Below are 26,956 nucleotides of genomic sequence, written 5' to 3' on the forward strand. Positions count from 1 at the left end.
CAGGGCATTCCATTCAGTATCACAGTAATTCAAGTCTATGCCCCGACCAGTTATGCTGAAGAAGCTGAAGTTGGAACGGTTCTATGAAGACCTACAAGGCCTTGTAGAACTAACACCCCAAAAAAAAGATGTCCTTTTCATTATAGGGGACTGGAATGAAAAAGTAGGAAGTCAAGAAACACCTGGAGTAACAGGCAAATTTGGCCTTGGAGTACAAAATGAAACAGGGCAGAGGCTAAGAGAGGTTTGCCAAGAGAACACACTGGTCATAACAAACACCCTTTTCCAACAATACAAGAGAAGACTCTACACATGGACATCACCAGATGGTCAATACCAAAATCAGACTGATTATATTCCTTGCAGCCAAAGATGGAGAAGCTCTATACATTGAGCAAAAACATGACCGGGAGCTGACTGTGGCTCAGATCATCAACTCCTTATTGCCAAATTCAGACTTAAATTGAAGAAAGTAGGAAAACTACTAGACCATTCAGGTATGACCTAAATCAAATCCCTTATGATTATACAGTGGAAGTGACAAATAGATTCAAGGGATTAGATCTGATAGACAGAGTGCATGAAGAACTATAGACAGAGGTTCGTGACATTGAACAGGAGCAGTGATCAAGACCATCCCCAAGAAAAGGAAATGCAAAAAGGCAAAATGGTTGTCTGAGGAGGCTTTACAAATAACTGAGGAAAGAAAAGATGCAAAAAGCAAGGGAGAAAAGGAAAGATATACCCATTTGAATGCAGAGTTCCAAAGAATAACAAGAAGAGGTAACAAAGCCTTCCTCAGTGATTAGTGCAAAGAAATAAATAGAGGAAAACAACAGAATGGGAAAGACTAGAGATCTCTTCAAGAAAATTAGAGATACCAAGGGAACATTTCATGCAAAGATGGGCTCAATAAAGGACAGAAATGGTATGGACCTAACAGAAGCAGAAGATATTAAGAAGAAGTGGCAAGAATACACAGAAGAACTGTATAAAAAAGATCTTTGTGACCCAGATAACCACAATGATGTGATCACTCACCTAGAGCCAGACATCCTGGAATGTGAAGTCAAGCGGGCCTTAGGAAGCATCACTACAAACCAAGCTGGTGAAAGTGATGGCATTTCAGTTGAGCTATTTCAAATCCTAAAGGATGATGCTGTGAAAGTGCTGCACACGATATGCCAGCAAATTTGGAAAACTCAGCAGTGCCCACAGGACTGGAAAAGGTCTGTTTTCACTCCAACCCCAAAGAAAGGCAGTGCCAAAGAATGCTCAAACTACTGCAGAATTGCACTCATCTCACACGCTAGTAAAGTAATGCTCAAAATTCTCCAAGCTAGACTTCAACAGTACATGAACCATGAACTCCCCGATGTTCAAACTGGTTTTGCAAAGGCAGATGAACCAGAGATCAAATCGCCAACATCCATTGGATCATCAAAAAAGCAAGAGAGTTCCAGAAAAACATCTACTTCTGCTTTATCGACTATGCCAAAGCCTTTGACTGTGTGGATCACAACAAACTGTGGACAGTTTCTAAAAGAGATGGGAATACCTGACCACCTGACCTGCCTCCTGAGAAATCTGTATGCAGGTCAAGAAACAACAGTTAGAACTGGACATGGAACAACAGATTGGTTCCAAATAGGGAAAGGAGTCCATCAAAGCTGTATATTGTCATCCTGCTTATTTAACTTATGTGCATTGTACATCATGAGAAGTGCTGGGCTGGATGAAGCACAAGCTGGAATCAAGATTGTGGGGAGAAATATCAGTAAGCTCGATATGCAGATGACACCACCCTTATGACAGAAAGTGAAGAAGAACTGAAGAGCCTCTTAACGAAAGTGAAAGAGGAGAGTGAAAAAGTTGGCTTAAAACTCAGCATTCAGAAAACTAAGATCATGGCATCCAGTCCCATCATTTCATGGCCAATAGATGGGGAAACAATGGAAACAAAAACATTATGTTTTTGGGCTCCAGAATCACTGTAGATGGTGACTGCAGCCATGAAGTTAAAAGATGCTTGCTCCTTGGAAAAAAAGCTATGACCAACATAGACAGCATATTAAAAAACAGAGACATTACTTTGCCAACAAAGGTTCATCTAGTCAAAGCTATGATTTTTCCAGTAGTCACGTATGGATGTGAGAGTTGGACTATAAAGAAAGCTGGCTGCCAAAGAATTGATGCTTTTGAACTGTGGTGTTGGAGAAGATTCTTGAGAGTCCCTTGAACCACAAGGAGATCCAGCCAGTCCATCCTAAAGGAAATCAATCCTGAATATTCATTGGAAGGACTGATGGTGAAGCTGAAACTCCAGTACTTTTGCCACCTGATGTGAAGAACCGACTCATAGGAAAAGACCCTGATGCTGGGAAAGATTGAAGGCAGGAGGAAAAGGGGACGACAGAGGATGAGATAGTTGAACTGCATCACCGACTTGATGGACATGAGTTTGAGTAAGTTCTAGGCGTTGTTGATGGACAGGGAAGGCTGGCATGCTGCAGTCCATGCGGTTGCAGAGTTGGACACAACTGAGTGACGGAACTGAACTGAACTGCTCCTTGGAAGGAAAGCAACAGAAATGGTATGGATCTAACAGACAAACAAACCTAGACAAAACAAAGATATCACTTGGCCGACAAAGGTCCATCTAGTCAAAGCTATGGTGTCCAGTAGTTATGTATGGATGTGAGAGTTGGACTGTAAAAAAGGCTGAGTGCTTTGCAATAGTGGTGTTGGAAAAGACTCTTGAGAGTCCCTTGGAATACAAAGAGATCAAACCAGTCAATCCCAAAGGAAATCAACCCTGAGTATTCATTGGAAGGACTGGTGCTGAAGCTGAAGCTCCAATACTTTGGCTACCCGATGCAAAGAACCAACTCATTGGAAAAGACCCTGATGCTGGGAAAGATTGAAGGCAAGAGGAGAAGGGGGGCGGTAGAGTATGAGATCGTTAGATAGCATCACCAACTTAATGGACATGAATTTGAGTAAAGTCCGGAGATAATGAAGGACAGGGAGGTCTGTCCTGCTGCAATTCATGGGGTCACAAAGAGTTGGATACAACTTAGCAACTGAACAACAGAAGCCAGCAACTTTTCCTCTGCAGCAGCAAAGCCAAGATGCTATAGGGACAGACAGCTGTGTTCCGAGTTCAAATGGCAAGCAAGACTTTCCTACGATGTTTTGGCCTTGTCCAAATTTACCTACTCAAAATATGCACAGTTTACCTAGAAAATCATAAGCCTCTAAAGACTAAACATCTGATTTTTTAAGTGCTGATGAGTAAACTAAAAACTACTTTTAAAAAATTCCCAATGTGTATCTCTGTCTGGAGGTTGCCTCTCTTTTCTACATTGTCCCTCTTTCTCCAGATGCTCTAATAGGCAAAAACTCTTCTGGAGATTTGGTCTGTTATTCAAAGAGTTTAAATTCTAACCCACTCACCAGCAGCAAAGAGCAAGGCAGTTGTGTTCTGCTAATGCTTTTTGCTTGCAGCTTTCCCCAGTTAAGCTCATTCCGCTAGCATTTATGAAATTAGAGGTATATAATGTTTTATATCAATTTTTACTATATACCCAAATATAGTAGCCACAAAACCATTATTTTTTAATCTCTCATTTTTTTCTCATTGCAAATTTACTTAACCCTCCAGCAATAAATTTAGCATTTTGTTCAGTTGCTCAGTAGTGTCCAGTTCTTCGTGACCCCATGGACTGCAGCGTGACAGGCTTCCCTGTCCTTCAGTCTCTCCCGGAGTTTGCTCAAACTCATGTGCATTGAGTTGTGTCCATAGATGCTATCCAGCCATCTCATCCTCTGTCACCCCCTTCTCCTCCTGCCTTAAATCTTTCCCAGCATCAGGGTATTTTCCAGTGAGTCGGTTCTTCACATCAGGTGGCCAGAATAGTAGAGCTTCAGCATCAGTCCTGCCAATAAATATTCAGTGTTGATTTCCTTTAGGATTGATTGACTTAATCTCCTTGCTGTCTAAGGGACTCTCAAGAGTCTTTTCCAGCACCACAAAAATTCAAATGTTAAAGTTACTGGGGGAAGACCTCTTCTACAACATGAAGGAAGTCAGGAAGGGAACCATACTAGGCTGCTGCAGCAAGGGTGTGTTGTGTTAGTCACACAGTCGTGTCTGACTCTTTGTGATCCCATGGACTATAGCCCACCAGGGAATTCTTCATGCAAGGATACTAGAATAAGAAGCCATTCCCTTCTCAAGGGGATATTCCCAAGCCAGGATCGAACCCAGGTCTCCTACATTGCAAACAGATTCTATATTATCTGAGCCACCAAGGAAGCCCAGCAAGGGTAACAGCAGCCAAACAAGAAATTTCTGAAATATTTTTCTCCCTTAATTTTCCTGCTAGTTTATCTAAAATTGTGCTCCAGTTCCAGGAACTCACATAACTTTCTTTTCCCTCACACTCAAAGGTGAGAACAGTACAAACTTTTAACATTTTTGGCCCATCCAATCTCTTGCCACCTGAAAGAGAGAACAAAAGCTGAAGGCATACAAGGCTCACCTTTTTCCCCTCACTTTAGCCAGTACAGCCAAAAGCAGTCAGGGAAGCCAGTAAGCCAACTCTCCTGGGTTGGGTCTGTTATTTTAAAATTCCGTAAGGTAACTTTTACCTCTCACAACAGACCATCAGCTCAGCTTCTGTTTCATATCATGTATAAATGACTCTGTATCCACTCAAGCACAAAATGTTCATCATTCCCTGCTTCTTCATCCTTTTTTTTCCCCCCAAAGCAGTGTTTCTACCTTATTTTGATGAGTCTGGTTGGGCTTCTGAATCCCACTTCTGACACTATCTGTGGAAGAGGTCTTAGGACCACTCCAGAGTTTCATGGTTCAGTAGCAAAACTCATAACTCAGGATGTAGTCATACTCCCAGCTATGATTATTACAGCAAAAGAAAACAAAGCAAGATCAGCAAAGAGAAAAGGCACATAGATTGAAGTCTAGGAGAAACCAGGCAGAGCTTCTAAGGGTCCTCTCTCCGGGAAGTCACACAGGATGGATTTAATTCCCCCAGCAATGACTTGAGACAACACGTGTGAAATGTTGCCAAGCAAGGAAGCTTATTAGAGACTCAGTGTTCAGGGGTTTCACTGGGGGCTGATCACGTAGATACTCTGCCTGTATGCACCAAAAATCCAGAATCCCGGAAGAAAAGAAGATGTTCAGCATAATCTGTTAACATGTTTTTTGTACAAACTGTTTAGGCACAGTAAGCCACAATTATCAGTTCTGGGAAACGTACAAACCCTCCTAAAAGCCAGGTTCCCAGATGCCAACCTTGTAAGCAAACCTTTCAAAGTCATCAGGCCTCTTCTCTGCACATATAATTTTATTTTTTAAGATAGTCACATCTCAAGTTTACTTCTGGGGTTTACTAGTAGATATGTAGGTAGAACTCCATAAACTGGAAAACATCAAAGCATTTGACTTTGCCTCTCATCTTTACTTGTAGCAGAACTTGGTCCAGTAGTGAAGGATAAAGGTAACCTCAGAACACAAACAGGCATCAGTTAACCTTGTATTTTCAAAGAGATTTTTAAGAGAACCCGAGGGAAGCTCAATCCCGAGATGGTCGTCACCTAGTTTCTAGAGTGCCAACATATTCTATATAAACTCGCCCCCAAATCTGTAGTGGTCTGCTCAGTGCAGCTGCAGTTGTTCTTGAGGTTGCAGCTACACTTCCTCACCACAGAGGGAGAATTACTTTCTTCAAACTGGCTACTTAAAATATAGAGGGAGTTGTTGGTATTTATTTTTCCTTGCTTGTTTTATAAGTAAATATAAATCAACACTGTAAGGATGATTTATTTAACACTACTTCTTTTCAGTCACATTTCTGAGGCACTGCAGCCTGAAACAAGAGCATGCATAGACCTGGAGTCAAATGGACCTGGTCTTGAATTCTAGATCAACTTTTCGCTGAGTGATCTTAGAGAGATTACTTAATCTCTTGGTAAAATGGGAGTTACAATGTCTACTTTAAAGGGTTGTTGTGAGCATTAAGTGAAAAAATAAATGTAAGATGTTTAATAAAGATATAGCATTTAACAAGGTAAGAATCTAATAATGGTAACTGATATGATGTAATGGTGATTATTTCTCACTTCACTCCCACACCCTCTTTCCTATCCTTAGATTTTCCTTTCTGTTTTGGTTTTAAGAAGACAAGAAATCTATATCCAATATTAACTGTTTAGAAACTATCAGCTTTTACAGGAAGGATGTCTAACAGTCTACTTTGCATAACCAATAACAAAAGGTTAAGGAGTGTTCAGGTAGAAATATATAGAGTTTAATATCTGCATTCTGTTTTACCAAAACAGCAGATTTCTTTCATAGTTGGAAGCATTCCTGAATTAGTTTATGGTATTTTTCCAAGGGTGAGAGACAGGCTTATTTCCTCATGATGACATTTGTATCAGGGTCCTCCAGGGCTGACTCTGTGTAAACTCACGTCAGGCACTAGCTATACTGTCTTATTTGCCTTTGTGACCCCTGTTTCTGACCACACAGGCCTATCGCAGGGTAGGGGCTCCCTGAACTGTGGGTAGGTGGAGTGTAGGTGGATGACACACACTGGAGAGATTGTAATGACAATTATAACATGGCCTTGGTCTAAAAGACCAAGTCTGTAGGGGCGATAAGGCAGGAGATCACCTTAGCAGGCGTGGGGCACATACCACCAAGCAAGGCACAGAAGCATACCCTGATTTGACCAAACAAAAAGGTCTGTGTCGGGAGTGCACATTGTGGTTAGAGAGGTATCTAAAGCTAAGAAATTAACAGTTTTATTCTGTAGGCCTTGGGGCTGTTAGTTTTAGAACTGAGAGGTGTAGCCAGGTCTTATAATTTGCAGTAGTTACATTGTATAAAGTTGTCACAAGCACTAAAGAAGCAAATACTCAATTGTTGCCCCTAGGTGAAGTAGAGGGTTAAATTACTATGAGCCTCTCCGCACAAATTTTCATCAACTGATCAAGATATAACCTTGTCTTCTGTGTGTTTCTTTTTAAAGACACCTTATTTGACGTATAATGTTGGTTAGTTAACATTGAATTTGTGACCAGCTCATGCCTAAGCACAGCTTATCTAACATAGACATAGTCTCTCTCCTACACACAGCCTTCCTACACTTAGGAACGCTAGGTAGCACCTCAGCACCATGCTTAGCAGCCATTGATTGGGAATTGCTCACAGATTGCTGTAACTAGATTTTAGGATATGAAGTTGGATGTAGAGAAAAATGAGATGGGAGGTAAAAAATACTGGAGAGTTTTCTTTGCATTAAACAAACACTTGAGAACTTCTGATATATCATAAGACATTGGGAATACAGTAGTGAATAGCCTAAATAAAGTTTTTACCCTCATGAAACCAATTCTCGTGGAAATTTTAACTAGTTAAAGTAGATGTTGGCCCTTGTGTAAGGATGCAGAATTTAGGCTTAGAGCTGTCAGTTGGCTAACAAATTGGGTTGCTAATAAGTTGCAGAGCAATGGCTCCAGCTAGGTCTTTTGAGTCCACATATCTGTCTACATCATGCCACCCTAACCATGCCTGATCTCATCTGATTACATAGTTCTGTGTTTTTCCCCTACTGTCTCAAACCTGTTGATTATTTGTATCAGAAAGGATCAGAGTAGTGGGAGCCTGGGAAAGGGAAACCAGATACTTGTTTTGAAGTATACAAGACAACAGGTTTATGAGAGTTAAAACTAAGATGACAGCGGTGGAGATGAAGAGGAGACACAGAATCAAGAAGAAACACAAATCACTGAGATTTGGTGATTATCTAGCTATATCAGGATAGGGATGGTAGGAAGAAGGGGTTGTCAAAGGTGCTTAGAGGTACCGTGTGCAAATCAGAGAAGACTGATGAAGATGCAGGTTCACTTTAGAATTTGTTAAGTCTGAGGTGCCAGGAGAAAGTCTAGGTGGTGCTTTCTGTTGAGGACAAAGAGATTTAAACTGAGACTGGCTCAGTACCAAAAACTGGCCCTGGCAGTAACTGGAGTGGACTTGAAGGAGATAAGGGACAGAGAGACAATATAAGGCAGTAGTTGAAAGATTGGGTTCTGGAGTCCCAAGCTGATTCTCACCTCTGCATTTCCTAGCTTTTTGATCTTCGGCAAATTACTTAACCTCTACATAGCTCAATTTCCTCATCTATAAGAGAAGGATAATGCTAGTACCTACTTCACAGGGCTTTTGGAAAAATGCAATGAGATGGTACTTACAAAGCACTAGCATCAATATGTAGTAAATACGCAGTATACCTAAGCCGTTGTGATGAAGTTGATGGCAAGGAGCAGAAAAGATCTTGCTAACCCACAAAAGAATTGAGAGACCAAGTGATACTCTGTAAGAAAACCCATCATTGAATGCTCCTCACCAGATCAAAAGGGGTACACAAAAGAGTTTTTAAAGTATGTTTGAGGTGATTACAGCCATTTCATGAAAGTTGAATGGGATTCAAAACCTTAATAAAATCTGCCCTTGCCCCTTTCTAACTCATTTACAAAGTACTTGGGACAGTAGGGGGTTATAACAATGAATAAAGCCGTTTATTTTATGCCACTAATATGCACAATCAAGTATATTAGTTATCTGAAAGATGCGTATCATCTCCATTTTACAGATGAGGACACAGAAGCTTAGAGAGCTTAAGTTTCTCAAAGTTGCATAGTAAATGTCCATACCAGTATTTGATTCTAAAATCCAGGTTCTTTTCCTATACCATGCTGAACATAAAATGCAGTGACTGTTAGGATTGTGTGTAGATAGGCTGATGTATTTAAACCTTTCCAAAATTAATTTACTTTGCCCCGGAACTTAATTTTATAAGGTGCTTATAAATCACTACATCATTCAGTATCAGAAATAAAATAAATTTTAGAAGGCTGTACATACAATCCAATCTGGCTCCATCCGGCCATAAATAAAAAATCATTAGTTCTGTGCTCAGTATTCCAGGTGCTTCTGCAGACACATTTTGCTCATTTAAAGTCTGTATAATAACCCCATTGTAAATACAAACAACTGCAAACGTGTATATGCGCAGATTAACCTTTTCTAGACACTCCTTGTAATTTTCAAAGCCAGTGCTGGAGTTTCACAGCGCAGTAGCTCATGCATCAACACACCAGTTCCCCTGGGCCTCACTGCAGTGCTCGTTACAGCTCTGGCAGCAGCCCTAGCCTACCTCACCTGGACCACACCCTGCTTTTCATCCAGAATCTAGCCCTGCAGGCTTCAGGTTTAGAGTCTGTGGCTGAATCCCAAACCTGAAGATTCTTGATATTTCCAAGTTCATTCCACTTTCCTTCCTTGTGTGAACAGGCTTTCCTCATGCATGCATTTTAGGCTGTGAGAACTGCAGAAAATCCTTATTTTATAGATGAGAAAACCAAGATGCTGAGAAGAAAAAAAAATTTGATCAAGGCCTCGAAAAACCAGACACCAAAAGCAGAAATGGTTAACCCAAGTTTACATAGTCACAGAATTGGCGTAAGATATAGTGATGCTGACGCTCAAGCTCCAGTATTTTGGTCATCTGATGCGAACAGCCAACTCATTGGAAAAGTCCCCAATGCTGGGAAAGATTGAGGGCAGAAGGAGAAGGAGGGCATCAGTAGATGAGATAGCTGGATGGCTTCACCATTGTGATGGACATGAACTTGGGCAAACTTTGGGAGATGGTGAGATACAGGGAGGCCTGATGTGCTGCAGTTCATGGGGTCGCAAAGAGTCGGACACAATAGCAGCAAAAATATATGTTTTTTAAACAAAAAGAAATTTGTACACATGAAATCTGAAATTATTTGGGATTATGTCTGATTCATCTGAATTTTCCCTAGTACAGTGCCTAGCACATACTAAGTGAGTAATACTAGTTTATTGTATCTGAAAGTCAGTAGAATGGTTAATTAGATTGTGGGAAACAGTTGTGCATACTGGAATAAGACAAAGAAGAGAGAGCAATGCAGAGTTAATTGACACACTAGGACTGAGTCAGGTGTTTACCTTCCTTGTGCTCCCCGCTGCCTTCTTCCATACTGTAGCCCTCTACTGTTCTGAATTGCAGTGGGCCGGTTTCTTGTGCATCCTGCCCTGGATGCTGCATTCCTTGAGGGCAGAGGTAGTGCTGTGTTCACCGTTCTATCCCAGTGCCCAGCATGATTTCTGACTTCACAGTAAACACTCAGGAAATATTTGTCTAGTAAATAAATGAGAGAAAATAAAATATTCCTACCCATTCATGCATCTACTGTTTTTGTTTGGCTTTTGTATTTCTCATCTCACCAAGCAGAAACTCATGTGTAATTTATGGTATCCTCATGGTTGAGGAAGGCAAGAGAGGGACCACATTATAGTGGCATTCACCCTCACATTCCTTTTTTTCCCTCCACATTGCTGTACACTTGCTCACTCACTCACTCCCTTCTTCTCCCTCCCCTTTCTTTCTTTCCCTCTCCCTCTCTGGTTTTCTCCCACTCCCCCTGCATAGTCATGGAAGCAGAACTTCAAAGCGTGAAGTCTCTGGAATTCAAAAAGTCACCCATGTAGTTAAATTTTTAGTTGTTTTTTTGTGTTTTTTTTGTTTTTTTTTTTTTACTTTCCCCCCATGTTTGTTTGTTTTTCCTAAACTGTTGTATTAGTTTCAGGTATACAGCAGAGTGATTCAGACATACAGATGTACATATACATATGTTCTTTTTCAGATTCTTTTCCACTATAGGTTGTTACAAGATATTGAATGTAATCCCCTGTGCAGTGTACTAGGTCCTTCTTATTTATCTATTTTACATACAATAGTATATATCTGTTAGTCCCAAACTCCCGATTTATCCCTCCCGCACACCCCTCTCCCCCTTTGGTAACCATAAGATTGTTTCCTCTATCTGTGAGTCTATTTCTGTTTTGTAAATAAGTTCATTTGCATCATTTTTTTTTAATTCTACAGCTAAGTGATATCATGTAATAGGTGGCTATGTCTGTCTGGCTCACTTCACTGAGTATGATACTCTCTAGGCCCATCCACGGCACTGCTTCCTTCTTGCTATGGCTGAGCAGTAGTCCGCTGTGTGTGTACCACCCCTTGTTTATCTGTGCGTACGTCAGACGGACACACATTGCTTCCATGTCTTGCTGTCGTACGTAGTGCTGCTGTGAGCATCGGGGTGCGTGTATGTTTTCAAATTAAGAGTTTTCATCTTTTCCAGATAGATGCCCAGGAGTGGGGTTTCTGAGTCATGTGATAACTCTATTTTTAGCTTTTTAAGGAACCTCCAACAAGAGCCTACAATATGTTGCCTACACGAGACCCATTTTAGGGCAAAGGATGTTCGTGCTAAGTTGTTTCAGTCATGTCCAACTCTGTGCAACCCCATGGACTGCAGCCCGCCAGGCTCCTCTGCCCATGGGATTCTCCAGGCAAGAATACTGGGGTGGGTTGCCATGCCCTCCTCCAGGGGATCTTCCCAGACCAGAGATCAAACCTTCATCTCTTATGTCTCCTACATTGGCAGGCTGGTTCTTTACCACTAGCACCATCCACACAGATTAAAAATGAAGGGATGGAAAAAATGTTTCAGGTGGTTTTTAACAGTCAGCCTCTTATTTTGACATCTCCAGTAGGATAGTCTCAGATGAATGGAATGTAATGGAAAGGGGACTGAGCTGGGAGTCATGTATCCTGGAACAGAATTTTTACTCTTCCAGCCATTTGTTGTATGATCTCAAGGAAGGTACTTACTAGAGAAGTAAGTTCTGGGTCCTGTTTTCCTCATCTGAAATATGAAGAGATTAAAATAAGTGCTTTCTCAATCTTCTGTCAGCTCTGATACTATGTGATTATAATTAAAAGACCTGGATATGGATAATACCTACCCTGTTGACAACTCTCTTCTGAAAACTAAAACAAAACCATTGGCTTCCCAGTCCTACTGGCTTTATTTAAGATCATCTTCTCTTACTCCTTTTATATGAGAATGTCTCTGTCCCCGGCAGTTTATGGGGACTTAAGCTTTTATTTACTGTAGTTGGCAGTTCCTATAAGCCGGGGCTTTGACAATATTTCACATTTATTTATCTGAGCCAGAGCTTAGGATCAGGTGGCAGTTAAGTCACTTAAGGTTATTCACATGCATTGAAAATGTTGCTTAATAATTCAGAACCAGTTTTCTCTGTTTAGAGTATTAAGATTTTTTAAATCCTTCTAATTATGCAATTCCAACAGCAGTTTAAATAGGCAGGGAAAAATCTGTCCCTTCTGAAAGGGCAACAGATGCAAACTTATTTTCATTCCCTTTGTCTATGCAGCAGGGCTGACTGAGGCAAAGGCCAGAGAGAGTCCAGCGCTAGAGGACTTGCCTGGGTGACCTTCTGGTGGCATCACTGGCAGGCTCTCCCTGCCATAGGAGTGAGTCTAGGAGAAGAGGTCTGGGGATATGGCTTCTTTTAATTTTTGATTGGTGGAGGCTTTAGCGGGTAGTGGGGAGCCTCAATTCAGTCATTCAGTAGGTCAGTCTTTCAGCCAACAGTTGTTGAGTTCACACTGTTTCCAGTAGTCTACTACTGGAATAGCCCTGGGGATAAAAAGTCAGTAAGACCTCATTTTATGCCCTCAGAATTCAATGTAACTGGAGAGACTGACTCATAGACAATTGCAGTATAGCTTGAAAGACAGAACAGACAGATAACTTAGTCTGAGACAGGAGCTGATCCTTTGGGGTAGGTCCTTCAGAAGTGGGTTGGTTAAAGTACAGGCATACCATGTATAGGAGTACTATTTTAACAAAGGACAAGGTTGGCATTACCTGTGCCTGTTTTCCAGCTTAAACACTAACCTTGAGTCTGCCAGCAGACCCTTTAAGCCACCTTGTCTGAGAAACCTAAGGGGAAGCAAAAGTATTAGTTAAGCAAGTGTGAATTCATCAGGTGCAGGGCGGTGGAGTAGGAATATGAAGGAGAGACCTCAGTGAACATATATGGCCCCTTTGTCAACAGGAGCCATGACCCCATGAACAGGAGAAGACGCTTCGTCACCTAGACCTGGTTTCATGAGAGAAGTAGCAGTTAAGCTGAGCTTTGAAGGATGTTTTCAACATGTGAAACTGGGGAGAAAGGATGGTCCACTAGTGGGAACAACATAAACAAATGTTCAGGAAAGAGAAGCAGAAGCTATAAATGGGGAATAGCAAACTGCTCTGGTTGACCAGAGCATAACATCTTTGAAGGGATGGTATTTAGAGATCAAAATAGTAAAGAATGTTGGGGCCAAGCCACCACCACCCTTTCAGAAAGTGTAGGCCCAGATTCTACTTGTTGATATTTTTTTCAAAAGAAAATAGAATGTCTATTTTGCAACTTACTCCTAAAATATCATTAATAAAGTCTTGCTATGTAGTTTTTCATATTCCATAATGTCCATTCTCTGGTTTGGTCATTTATTCAACAAGCAGTTATTGAGAGCATATAATATACCAGATTCTTTGCTGGATGTTGGAGATCCAGAAGCTGGAAACAGTCCTGCCTTTTAAGTTATTCAGTCTTACACAGGAAATGTTTGTGTGAAGACAAGCTGTGATGATGCTCATCACAGCCGTGTAAGATGCTGCATCAGATGTCAGCATCAAGCTCAGAGAAGGAAAAGTTACTTGTTCAAGCTCACACGGGTATGCTAAGGTTAGTGGTGAAGTTTGTAGTCACTCAGAGGGTATTCGTTCCATTCTCTTCTCCTCTACTCTGAGGCCTGACTCACCCTCTGTGGACTTGGAACTGAAGTGATAGGAAATGAGCATGAAGAAAGTTCTGGCCAGGTAAAATGCATATCTCCACTTTCTTAACATCCTCCCTCCTAAATACTTTTGTTTCTCATCAGAGTACTTTTCCTTAAATCCATGAGTTTGGGAGCTGGTATAAGTTTGGTGCAGTAGAAACACCCACTGTACCAGCCTTCAAAGAAAACACCTGCTCTCTTCATGAGTCTTGCTTTCCAGTTTCATAAGCTTTGGGCAGATGAAATGTAATATCAAAATAGCTCAGAGAGAGCCTTGGTAACATTTAAGATATTGAACGTGCTGCATCTGGTAACTAGAAAATTTAATGATCTCCTGCTGTTTTGGTAATTGGATAAGTAAATACATCAGAATAAATCACACCAGCAAGTCTTTTGTATGTCGTTAGGGACTCAACTCTTTTAACTCCTGTTCAAAGCTCCAGCTCTTGAGCTGTGTTGGCGTGCAGAGTTAACGCACACACCAGCTCGCATGGCTCTGCTTGAGTATTAAAATGCATTCAAAATGCTTACATTCTCCCCAGACACTCTGCCTGAAGAGTGCATCTAGTGTGCTATTCCAGGTCTCTCTTAAGCCTGAGAAAAATTTTTCCAAGAAGTTTAAACATAATATGGCGTTTGAGTCCCTCACAGTCTGTCTCCAAACTGTCTTTCCAGCCATTCCTTCCACTCTTGGCATGCTCTGAGCCTTGCCAGGAAACTTACCCATTTACAAATTGGGGGAAAGAGGTCAAAGCAAAAAGGAACTATCCTGTTGTAGTATGGAATCTTGTAGGTGTTTTAAGTAGGAGGGAGACGGGCTCAGATATTTTGTTCCACTCTCTCTCGAGTGACAGGAGAAACCCAGAGAGAAATGGTCTGTTAGAGCTTATTAGGTATTGAATGATACTGTCATTACAGGTGAGAAATTTGGGTCTTCTGGAGGTCCAGTGACTTGCTCAAGAGCACTGCTACAGAACCAAGATTCAATACCCACCAGACCTTTTTCTTACTGCCTCCCTAATTAGCACTTAATCCATGTCTACTAAAGAACAATAATCAGAGTTTCTCTGAGAGTATTTAAGCCAAAGTAGCAGTTCTAAATCTAAACAGTTAACAGGTTTCTCTCCTTTCATTTGCCTCTTAGTGCCGTGTTTCAACACAGTGGTTAGTGTTGTGGACCCATCTTTTATCAGAGACAAACTCTGTGAGCTTCTATACCAGGAGCTTTTTATGCAAGATCCTGGCTGCCTTCCATGATATGGGCCTCTGAAAATGAGACATGTCCCCTCCATCAATGTTTCCCAGACTGCTTCAGATCAGAACATGCATTGCAAATGTTTGTGCACCTCATTGGGGGTAATCACACAAGGTGCTCAGGGTCAAAGGTAACCCACCCCTCAGGATCCTGACTGCTTTCAGGAATGAGACCCATGTCCTGGTACACCTGTAACCCACACCAGCAAGGCTGAATGGCTCTGGCTTTCTCTTGCCACAGTCCAGAATCCTCATTAATGAATTTGCCTATACCCTGTTTATTAAGCTTTCAGAAACAGTGAGCTTGCAAACCACTGTGTAAAGCAGTACTTCCTTTTAGTTACTTGAAATTGTGTCTTCCAGAGCCCAGGAGGGACAGGACTAATCTTGGGCTTCCCAGGGTGAGGAGGCATGCCTCTTCTATTCTTTTTATGCTTTTTATATTCATTCTGCCAATTTGGATCTTCTTGTGTTTCTAGACTAAAGAGACTTTCCCCTCCCCAACCCACCCCCCACCTCTCCTGATAGAAGTCCCTCTGTTCCCTTTGGGTCTTCCCCACTACCCTTTAATACAGTGACCAGGCCACTCTTGCCTTATGAGATGGACTGCATTCTGCCTATGGAATATGTGTCTCTCTCAAAAAGCCTGCTTTAAACTTTAAAAAAAAAAAAAAAAGCTGTAGTGACCAAAACCACTGTCAGGGATAGCAGTGCAAGGAGGGGGTCACATTTTTTGTTTTGGTGCCTAGGATCTCCCTGACAGTGCACCGAGTTTGAGGTCATTTATTACTTGGAACACTTTAGAATTGGTATCCTCATTAAATAGCCTGTCTAAAGGCACAGTCTGGGAATGAAGAATCCAGATTTGGTCCCAGATCTGCTGAGTGCTGAGTAACCTTGGGTAAGTTCTTTCCACTCACTGGGCTTTTCTTTCCCCATCTATTACAGAAATGGACTCCTAAAGGCCCTCCAGCTTTAACAATTGCTAGGTCTGTGATAATTGAGGAGCTATGAATGAAATTTGCCCAAGTGCCTGAGTTGGTAATATACTCCGTTGTGGGGAAATTTATGCTTCAGTTACACAAAGGGTATAGTCTTTCCAAGCAAGAGACAAAGAATAAATAGTGCATTGTATGACTACAGTACTAGAAGTACCTAATGTGGTGGTTAAGAAAACAGACTTTGGAACCAGACCTAGTTTTAAATCCTTGCTCTGTTCCTTCCCACCTATGCGATCTTAGGTAGGTTATATAAACTCTCTGAGCTTCTTCTGTTCCTCATTTTAAAGTGGAGGTAATAGTACCTCCCTCATGGGGTTGTGTAGTACTTATAAAGTACTTGGTACAATTAGCACCTAGTAAGCTCCCATAAATGTTAACTGTTGTTATCATTATAATATTATTTAAAAAAAAAATAGGGCAGCCTGGACCTTAGTTTTTTCTCCCTTTGTTCTTCCTTTACCTTTCCTTTCTTTCTCTCGTCTTCCTACCTAACAACATCAAGATAAGGGGTCCCATAGGCATTCCTGTGCTTTGCAGCCACAGAAGACCACCCACCCTCACTTCCAGCACCCCAGTTGTTTTACCACACTTTAATAATGGGAAGAATAGCATCTCTCACTCTTTCCTGGAAATCCTCACCCCAGTGCCACTCTTTTCTGTGATCCTGTGAGACAGATTGGTTCAGAAACTATACTGGAAGCTGGGATGTAAGTAAGCCGCAGTGAAGCCCCAGCCCCATAGTGCAACCATTCCAGAATGGAAATTCTTTTTGAGGCTGCATTACCACCTGCAGCAAATGTAGAGGAGAATTTGCTAGGAGCTAACAACTGGTGTTGTGGATGATGTTGATAATCAGTCCCTTACGTTTACAAAAGACTTTACAGTTACCAAAGCCTTCACACACCCTGATCAGCACACGACCAGCAGATGGGGTCTTAAGTTCTTCATCTGATAGTTTGTGGGTATAATTGCCCTCTTTAAGGATTCCCAGACCATCAAAAGGTGTTTAAAGAAAATGGACAATTAGCTGTTAGGACCAAGTTGATAGTAACAAAAGTTAGCTTGTTTTCCTTTGGGTAACAACAAAGCCTTGCCACAACAGGGACATGAGCCAGGACAGCTGCAGAATGCCTGCTTTCTTTATGGGCAAGAAAAGCCATTTAGTCGCATTAGCTGTCCCCTGTTTAGAAGAAGGATCAGAAGTTAAAAGGAAGTGAAGTGCAGTGCATCAGATACAGGCTAGAAGCTCACAAACCTGGGTGCAAATTCCAGCATTATCTTTCCTACTTACCTGTGTAATCTTGGGGCAGTCCCTTAACCATTTTTGACCTCAGAGAATTCATTATAAAATGAGACTAACAGGAGCACTTACCTCATAGGTTGTGACCATTTAATTAGGTAATATATAGAACAGGTAGTATAGTGCCTGACACTTTGCCAAATAAATGGTCAATTTTTTGATAGTGATGACATTGACAATTATTTTTTAAACTTGTAATAATTAATATGCATGTTTTTTAATAGAGTAGGTAACAGAACATGTGGGGGCTTCCCAGTGGTAAAAAAAACTCACCTGCCAATGCAGGAAACACAAGAGACGAGGATTTAATCCCTGGGTTGGGAAGATCTCCCAGAGGAGGAAATGGCAACCCACTCCAGTACTCTTGCCTGGGAAATCCCATGGACAGAGGAGCATGGCGGGCTGCAGTCCATAGGGTCGCAAAGAGTTGGACACGGCTGAGCACACATACATAGCTAACAGAATATGTTACTCATAGCTTACCTGAAAGACAAGTTGTTCTTCCAAGTTCAAAGCAAATGCTAATTTTGAACAAAACCAAGGGCAGATGTATTCAGTTTTACTAAATTTAATATGGGGATTTACATATGTGGCCTTTGTGCTACCTAATAGAGTAGAAGGAGATCAGGATTTGGAATGAGAAGACCTGAGCTCCACCAATTTCTAGCTGTATGACTATCTGCAAGTAATGTCCCTATTTGAACTTCGGTGTTCTCATCCGTAAAAATGAGGATAAGTTAGTCCAATCTCTTAGGATAGCTCTAAGGTTTAGAAAATATATGTTAGGGTACTTGGAGAGCTTGTCAGCCCAGAGTAATGTTCCATTGTCTGAATAAAATGTTCCAATCTGTTTACCTATTTACCTACTGCAGAATGTCTTGGTTGTTTCCAAGTTTTGGCAGTTGTGAATAAAGGTGCTTATTAAACATCTGTGTGCAGATTTTGGTGTGGACCTTAGGTTTTTAGCTTCTTTGGGTAAATACTATGGAGTGCCGTTACTGAACTATATAGTAAGAATATGATTAATTTAGTAAGAAACCATCAAACTGTCTTCCAAAGTGGCTATGCCATTTTGCATTCCCCCAGCAGTAAATGAGTGTCAGCATTTCGTGTTGTCAGTGTTCTAGGTTTTGGCCATTCTAATAGGTGTGTGATTTTCATTGTTTTAATTTGCATTTCCCTGATGGCATATACTGTTGGAGAAACATCTTTTCATATGTTTATTTGCCATCTGTCAATCTTCTTTACTGAGGTGTCTTTAAGGTTCTGGGCTCATTTTTTAACTGAGTTGTTCATTTTCTTATTGTTGAGTTTTAAGAGTTCTTTGTATATTTTGGGTTAAAGCTCTTTATCAGTTGTGTCTTTTGCAAATATTTTCCCCTGGTCTCTGTCTTGTCTTTTCATTCTCTTGACAATGTCTTTTGCAAAGTTTTTAATTTTAATGAAGTTTAGCTTATCAATTATTTCTTTCATGAATTGTGCCTTTGGTGTTGTATCCCAAAAGCCATCACCATACCCAAGGTCATCTAGATTTTCTCCTGTGTTATCTTCTAGGAATGTTATAGATTTGTGTTTTACATTTAAGTTCACAATCCATTTCAAGTTAATTTTTGTGAAGGCTGTAATGTCTGTGCATCTAGATTCATTTTTTGCATGCAGATGTTCAGCTCCAAAACCAGTTGTTGAACTTAGCATTTTTTTCTAAATGTGAAAATATTAGATCCAGACTTTCCTTTACTCAATGTTAAAATAAAAGCTTACCTTAGAAAAGCTAAGTAAAACATAAAAGACTAGTAATACCAACCCTATAAGATTTTGATTTAATGTTTGTGTAAATATCTTACAAACTATAAAGTACTATTCATATATTGCAGTTACTGTTATTTTTAGTATTACTCAGCCCCTACTCTCAGGTAGCTCCCAGCCTAGTAGTAGTGTTATATTTGTGCTCAGGCATTTTTGTTAAATCAGAAGCAATATAGTGTGACTAGAAAGAACCTCAAATCAGAAGTCAGAAACAGGTAGAGCACTGTATCTGTGCTTTATCAACCATGTGATCTGGGCTATGTCACTTGACCTCTCTGAGCCTCAGGTTGCCCACAGAGAAATGAAGGGCTTGGACCATTTGGCATTTAAGGAGCTTTCCCACCCTAACATTGTAGGACTCACTCAGTATGGCCTAAGGATGAAAAACTGTCATATTGATTCACATTTTTCTCAGCAGCGATATTATATTTTTTCAGGAAAAAAAAAAATAAAGCCCAGGGAAATAATAGAAATACAATGTATATGAAAGTTCAAACTGCCTAGAAAAGAATAACTCTCTTTGGCAGAAAGCATGTCTCATTTTTGTTAACATAAACAAAAGCCAGTTTGCTAAAGTGTAAACTTAATGAGATTTTTTTTCAGGTTTCCTAAATATAATGAATAAAGTATCAAGAAGGTTGACTTTCCTTTTCTAACATAGACAAAGTCAGGCCATAATTCTTATCTGAGAATGGCCCTCCTCCCCCAGAGTGTCCCAAAGGAAGGTTTTCTCTGTTGATTTAGAAAGTCAATAATTCAGTAAAATCCCAAGTAAATGGCAGGACATAAGCTCAGATTGCATTTTTGTATTCGTATTTTATAAACATTTCAGGATTTTTTCCTTGACCCTTGACCTTTTGCCATTCTTAAAGTGAAGATCTTATATCCTAGAAGCTTGGTTAGAAACAGCCTCAGGGTCATGTCATCCAACTTCTTTCTCTGTGTGGACTCTACGCTTACCAGCACCTCTGGCAAAATAGTCCAATAGTTAAACATATGGATTCCAAAGCTAAATTGCCTTGGCTCACATTCTGGCTCTGCCCTTAACAACTTTGAGAACTTAAGCAAGTGTTAATATGTTCCATGGCTCAGTTTCCTCATCTGTAAAATGGAAATAACAATTGTACCTATGTCAGAGGGTTATTATGAAAATGAAATTGTTCTATAAATGTTAAGTGCTTAGAATGTGGCTGGTACAAATTAAATGCTCAATAAATGTTAGCTTTATCATCATGATCTTCTTCTTCCTCAAATAAGCCCCTCTTTGAACACTTCCCTTCCCCTCCTGACCCCTGTATTTCCCCAGGGCAGCCTGTCAATGTGTAGGCCAGAAGCACTCTGGTTATGATTAGCTTTGGAGTCAGGCAGACTTGAGTTTTAAACCTTATTCAATCTGCAACCTTGGGTAAGATACCCATGGTATCTTCAACTTTAAAATGGTAATACATACTTTATTTGGCTGTTTTGAGGACTACTTCAAAAGCATTTTATATGAAGTATTTAGCGTGGTTCCAGCTACACTGTAGGTACTGAATATGATTAGCCCTTGAACAACATGGATTTGAACTACACAGGTTCTTATAGACAGATTTTTTTTCAGGTACCAAATACTCAGTAATATGCCATTCTCAGTTTTATCGTGGATGCAGAACCACATACAGAGGAACCACAGATATGGAGGAACTGCATATATGAAGGGACGACTACAAGTTATTATGTGATTTTCCACTGCTTAGAAAGGTGATGCCCCTAACCCGCAGGTTGTTCAAGGGTTGACTGGAACTGATGATTGCTACTATCATGATGATGATAAAAAACAAAAAGAAAATTACAGGACAAGAGGGGAATGAAGAAAGATGGAAAAGAAGTAGTGGCCACACCAGCACCTGCTGCTCTATTAAAAAGTATTTTCTGACCAGCTGAGTTCTGCTCCCCTACAATTCCACCTCGTCATCGCCATCTCTGCTCACTGGAGCTGCAGAGAACACGTCTGCTCTGTCTGCCTGGCTTCCTTGCCAGCCCTGCAGATATTCCAAGGGGGCACACAGCCTCCTCCTCGCCCCAACTGCAGCAGGAAGGTGTACCCCATTTTTCAGATGTGTGTTAGGAAACATGGTTTCTAGATTCCTCCCTAACAGGAGGTCCCTCCAGCACACTCCCAGTCCTTCTTGAATGGGGCCCAGAACACTTCAGGGTCATTTCACAGTATGGCCACACTCCTGCTGGGGAAAGGCATGGCATCCTGCATCAAGCTATGTTCCGTACAGTCTCTCTGTCTACTCCACTCCAGGCAGATGAGAATGGAAACGAAAATTGTCCTTGTTCACTTTAAATTTCTGTCTGAAATGACCTTCAGAGAAAAAAATTGCTTGTGATATGGGGCACCAGAAGGAGCAGCCCCAACACAACCGCATTTAATGTGAGCCGTCTTTTGGTGGCACAGCCCTGCTGAAGGGGTTCTCCAAGTATTGAAACATCGATCTATCAGAGAAAAGAGAGCCCTTCTGCTGAGCAACAAGATGGAAATAAGAGAGAGAGCCTAGTACAGGCCTGGGCTCCAGAAGACTTTGGAGAAAGAGCTCCAGCTAAAGTTAGGCAGATCCAGTCCCCACCCAAGGCAGTGCTCCAGCTAGTAATGGCTGCTACCAGCTGTGCACTTGCTGGTTCAGTCTCTGTACCAGAGCCTTCATCACCATTATTCCATTTACCTAGCACAGTTCAGTTCAATCGCTCAGTTGTGTCCAACTCTTTGCAACCCCATGAATTGCAGCATGCCAGGCCTCCCTGTCCATCACCAGCTCCCAGAGTTTACCCAAACTCATGTCCATCGAGTTGGTGATGCCATCCAGCCATCTCATCCTCTGTCGTCCCCCTTCTCCTCCTGTCCCCAACCACTCCCAGCATCAGGGTCTTTCCCAATGAGTCAACTCTTCGCATGAGGTGGCCAAAGTATTGGAGTTTCAGCTTCAGCATCAGTCCTTCCAATGAACACCCAGGACTGATCTCCTTTAGGATGGACTGGTTGGATCTCCTTGCAGTCCAAGGGACTCTCAAGAGTCTTCTCCAACACCATAGTTCAAAAGCATCAATTTTTCAGCACTCAGCTTTCTTCACAGTCCAACTCTCACATCCACACATGACCACTGGAAAAACCATAGCCTTGACTAGACAGACCTTTGTTGGCAAAGTAATGTCTCTGCTTTTTAATATGCTATCTAGGTTGATCATCAGTTTCCTTCCAAGGAGTAAGCTTCTTTTAATCTCATGGCTGCAGTCACCACCTGCAGTGATTTTGGAGCCCCAAAAAATAAAGTCTGACACTGTTTCCACTGTCTCCCCATCTATTCCCATGAGGTGATGGGACTAGATGCCGTGATCTTAGTTTTCTGAATATTAAGCTTTAAGCCAACTTTTTCACTCTCCTCTTTCACATTCATCAAGACGCTGTTTAGTTCCTCTTCACTTTCTGCCATAAGGGTGGTGTCATCTGCGTATCTGAGGTTATTGATATTTCTCCCGGCAATCTTGATTCCAGCTTGTGCTTCATCCAGCCCAGCATTTCTCATGATGTACTCTGCATATAAGTTAAATAAGCAGGGTGACAATATACAGCCTTGACGTACTCCTTTTCCTATTTGGAACCAGTCTGTTGTTCCATGTCCAGTTCTAACTGTTGCTTCCTGACCTGCATACAGGTTTCTCAAGAGGAATACCAGGTGGTCTGGTATTCCCATCTCTTTCTGAATTTTCCAAAGTTTATTGTGATCCACACAGTCGAAGGCTTTGGCATAGTCAATAAAGCAGAAATAGATGTTTTTCTGGAACTCTCTTGCTTTTTCGATGATCCAGTAGATATTGGCAGTTTGATCTCTGGTTCCTCGGCCTTTTGTAAAACCAGCTTGAACATCTGGAAGTTCTCGGTTCACGTATTGCTGAAGCCTGGCTTGGAGAATTTTGAGCATTACTTTACTAGCATGTGAGATGAGTGCAATTGTGCGGTAGTTTGAGCATTCTTTGGGATTGCCTTTCTTAGGGATTGGAAGGAAAACTGACCTTTTCCAGTCCTGTGGCCACTGCTGAGTTTTCCAAATTTGCTGGCATATTGAGTACAGCACTTTCACAGCATCATCTTTCAGGATTTGAAATAGCTCAACTGGAATTCCATCACATCCACTAGCTTTGTTCGTAGTGATACTTCCTAAGGCCCACTTGACTTCACATTCTAGGATGTCTAGCTCTAGGTGAGTGGTCACACCATTGTGATTATCTGGGTTGTGAAGATCTTTTTTGTACAGTTCTGTGTATTCTTGCCACCTCTTCTTAATATCTTCTGCTTCTGTTAGGTCCATACCATGTCTGTCCTTTATTGAGCCCATTTTTGCATGAAATGTTCCCTTGGTATCTCTAATTTTCTTGAAGAGATCTCTAGTCTTTCCCATTCTGTTGTTTTCCTCTATTTCTTTGCACTGATCACTGAGGAAGGCTTTTTTATCTCTCCTGGCTATTCTTTGGAACTCTGCATTCAAATGGGAATATCTTTCCTTTTCTCCTTTGCTTTTTGTATCTCTTCATTTCACAGCTATTTCTAAGGCCTCCTCAGACAACCATTTTGCCTTTTTGCATTTCTTTTCCATGGGGATGTCACGAACCTCCATCCATAGTTCATCAGGCTCTTCGTCTATCAGATCTAGTCCCTTAAATCTATTTCTCACTTCCACTGTATAATCATAAGGGATTTGATTTAGGTCATACCTGAATGGTCTAGTGGTTATCCCTACTTTCTTCAGTTTAAGTCTGAATTTGGCAATAAGGAGTTCATGAGCTGAGCCACAGTCAGCTCCCGGTCTTGTTTTTGCTGACTGTATAGAGCTTCTCCATCTTTGGCTGCAAAGAATATAATCAATCTGACAACAACCTATAAAAGAGAAATTTACTATTCCCATCTTATAGGTAGGAAAACTGAGACTCTTGGGTTGTATTACTTCTTCAAGATCATATAAGTAGTAAGTAACAGAGCTAGAGTTTGAATCTGTTACTTCACTCTTTTTAACTACTGTACTGTATAGACAGACCCTAACTATGTAGTCTTAAACAAGTGGCAGCCATGTTGAGCCTCAATCCTGTCATCTCCATCTTACCTTACATAGTTTTTTAGGAATTAAATGAAATAACATATTTAAAGTGCTCGACATGTAATAGGTGTTCAAGAAATTAGTTTTCTTCTCAAATTCCAGCTCTCCACTTAAAGTGACTGAGAAAAATCACTCAACTTTTATCAGACACAGTGAAAACTGGGTGCGTTTTCTGAACATCTAACCTTGTATATTGATAATACAGCCTCGAGGCTCCAATCTCCCAGCCTCTTTTGCTTCTTAGCCTATCTTTCTGCTGGTATGCACAGCTCTGGCACTATTATGATTTTGGTTTTTCCCAGCAAACATCATATTTATGAACCACAAATAACAAAGTAGAAGATGCCGGAAGAGCTCTGGCTTGTTAATTAAGAACAATAGCAGAAGCAGCTGGGCAGAAAATACCAACGGGTCAGAAGCAGAGGCAGCATAACTCTGTTTGTTGACAGAAGCCAGCGCAGTGTTGTACGTTAATTGGGGAAGTGGGTAAACATTTGCCTGCAGCTTGCCCCCCCCCCACCCCCCCACCCTACCCCCTGTGCATTGGAAGACAGACAGCAGGCTAGGCCCTCCCCACCACCTTGTCTGCCCATCTGCCCAAAGCTCAAGAGATAGCAGTAGAGCAGCCTTGCAATGGGTTCCTTGTAAGCACAGAGGATTCTGGAGGCGGATGTGTCTCCTTAATGACCCTCCTGGGCATACAAGGTTTCCATCTGGATACAGTCAAAGATAGTGTTCCCTTCTTCAGCTCACCAGCCTGCCTATGACACTCAGGCCCCCAGGGTGTCCCCTCCCCATCACCTTGGAGAAGAGAGCAGAGCCATCTCATTAGGTGTGGCTTGAGTTGAGCAGAGGACAAGATTGCCCATCTCAGGTGCTGGAGTCTTTGCCTAGGGGCCCAGACCTCCTGTACATAAATCTGACTGTACCCAAAGCAGACTGCCTGGCCTCCCATCACACACACTTGGAGCTGTCCGTTTATCTGTGTGTCCATCATCCACCCTTACAGTTACTCACATATATGGCAGCCATCATTGAATACCTGCTCTGTACCAGACACTGTGCTAATTATGTTTTTCCTCACTTAATCCTCTTATCAGTCCTACAGGGATGATACTAACTCCAAAGCCACAAAGCTAATAGCTATGCAGTTGTGGTTTAAACCAGAATCTTTCTGGAGTCACAGCCCATTGTCCTCATCACTAGATTAGTATTAGTATGTCTCAGTTTTTTAAAATTCATGTTTCCTTTAGGAAAGTTTGGGGTTTTTTTTTCTCTCACTGTTGGATTCAGAAAACCTCTACGTCACATCCTTGCTGGTGACCAAGGAAGCCATAAACCTAATATAGGGTTTGATTTGGGGTATGATTAACATACCCCAATGAGCCAAGAAGACTCTATCTAGCTTTATTCTCTGTACTAGTTCATATTATAAAATAATTTTAATTTCTAAAATATAAAGTCATATTATGGCATCAACTTCCTCCTTTTTTTGGAACTAAATATCTTCACCAACGCCACCAACAGGGAGACTGATATGCCTCCCTAGGGAGCCTCTCCTCAGCAGGGGAGGTGCTCATCACTGGGCTCTGTGGGGTGGGCACCGTATAGGCTCTGCTGCAGGTGTGTTCAGCAGGAAGATCAACCCCAAAAGCTTAGCTCTCTCCCACCAAACAGAAAAGGCCCTCCCTGCTGTCCAGAGTTAAACAAATATGTGTCCTCTGGAATGCCAGTCGGCTTTTAACCAGGGCCTTTTAACTAAGGCCCTCCTGCTCTGCTGTCACAGCTGAGCTGTGGGTCTCCACCTGCCCAGGAAGAGGTTCCAGCTTCTGAAGCAACACCCTGAGGTCAAATGCTAGTTCTTCCACTAAACTATGAGACTTGGCCTCTCTGAGCCCTGGTTTCCTTGGTTATAAAATGGGGACACCACCACCTACCTCACAGGGTTATTTTGAGAATCAAATGAAATAGTAGGTGTGAAAATGCTTGTGCTGGTACATAGTAGGCTCAAAATCAAAGTTCAGGACAGGATCTGAATGCCATGAGAGAAAATAGTGCTTCTTCCAGTCTTCTGAGTATGTATTTTCTTTCTTTTTAGGTAACCCAGCTGGACCCAAATAAGTCATTATTGGAGGTAAAGTTGTTCCCTCAAGAAACCCTTTTCCTTGAAGCAAAAGAGTAAAGATGGCTCAGCGGTGGAACCAGCCATTCCTTGACAAGCCAGAGGCCTGCATCAAGAGGAGGGCTCCTCGTCAACCCATTTACACGCTCGTCTCACTCAACTCAATGTCACACTTCTGCCTCTTGCAAGATTGCTGGAAAAAAGTAATAATAAACATAGCTACTTAAAATTTCCCATCCACGAGTATATGTTCCCAATCCTCATTGTAGAGAATTACAACTCTTCCACCCTGACCCCGTTCACCTCACCCTTGTTCAATGAATAATGCGCTGTTAAAGTGTGAGTGATCATGAAGTAGGATTTTTACCTCTCCAGTGCCCATCTTCTGCACACAGGGTCTGGGACCGTTCTGCCTGACCTGTGACAGGAGGCTGCTGTGTATACGATATGTCTCATTGAGCCAGGGCTCATACACCCCTGCCTTTTTCTTTTCATGGCTGGATTTCTACTTTGTC

The 26,956-nt window shown here is 41.5% G+C and overlaps 1 protein-coding gene across 1 annotated transcript in view; it reads left to right on the forward strand.

Annotated features, from left to right (window-relative positions):
* FAF1 (Fas associated factor 1) overlaps positions 1-26,675 on the forward strand; it is a 481,413-nt gene extending 454,738 nt beyond the window's left edge. Inside the window, exon 19 of the mRNA XM_065913426.1 lies at positions 26,418-26,675. Coding sequence (XP_065769498.1) covers positions 26,418-26,501 — 84 coding nt within the window. The 3' untranslated portion in view covers positions 26,502-26,675. The remainder of the gene's footprint in view (positions 1-26,417) is intronic.
* The last annotated feature ends 281 nt before the right edge of the window (positions 26,676-26,956 follow it).

Source organism: Muntiacus reevesi, chromosome 1, assembly GCF_963930625.1.
Source record: "Muntiacus reevesi chromosome 1, mMunRee1.1, whole genome shotgun sequence".
NCBI lineage: Eukaryota > Metazoa > Chordata > Mammalia > Artiodactyla > Cervidae > Muntiacus > Muntiacus reevesi.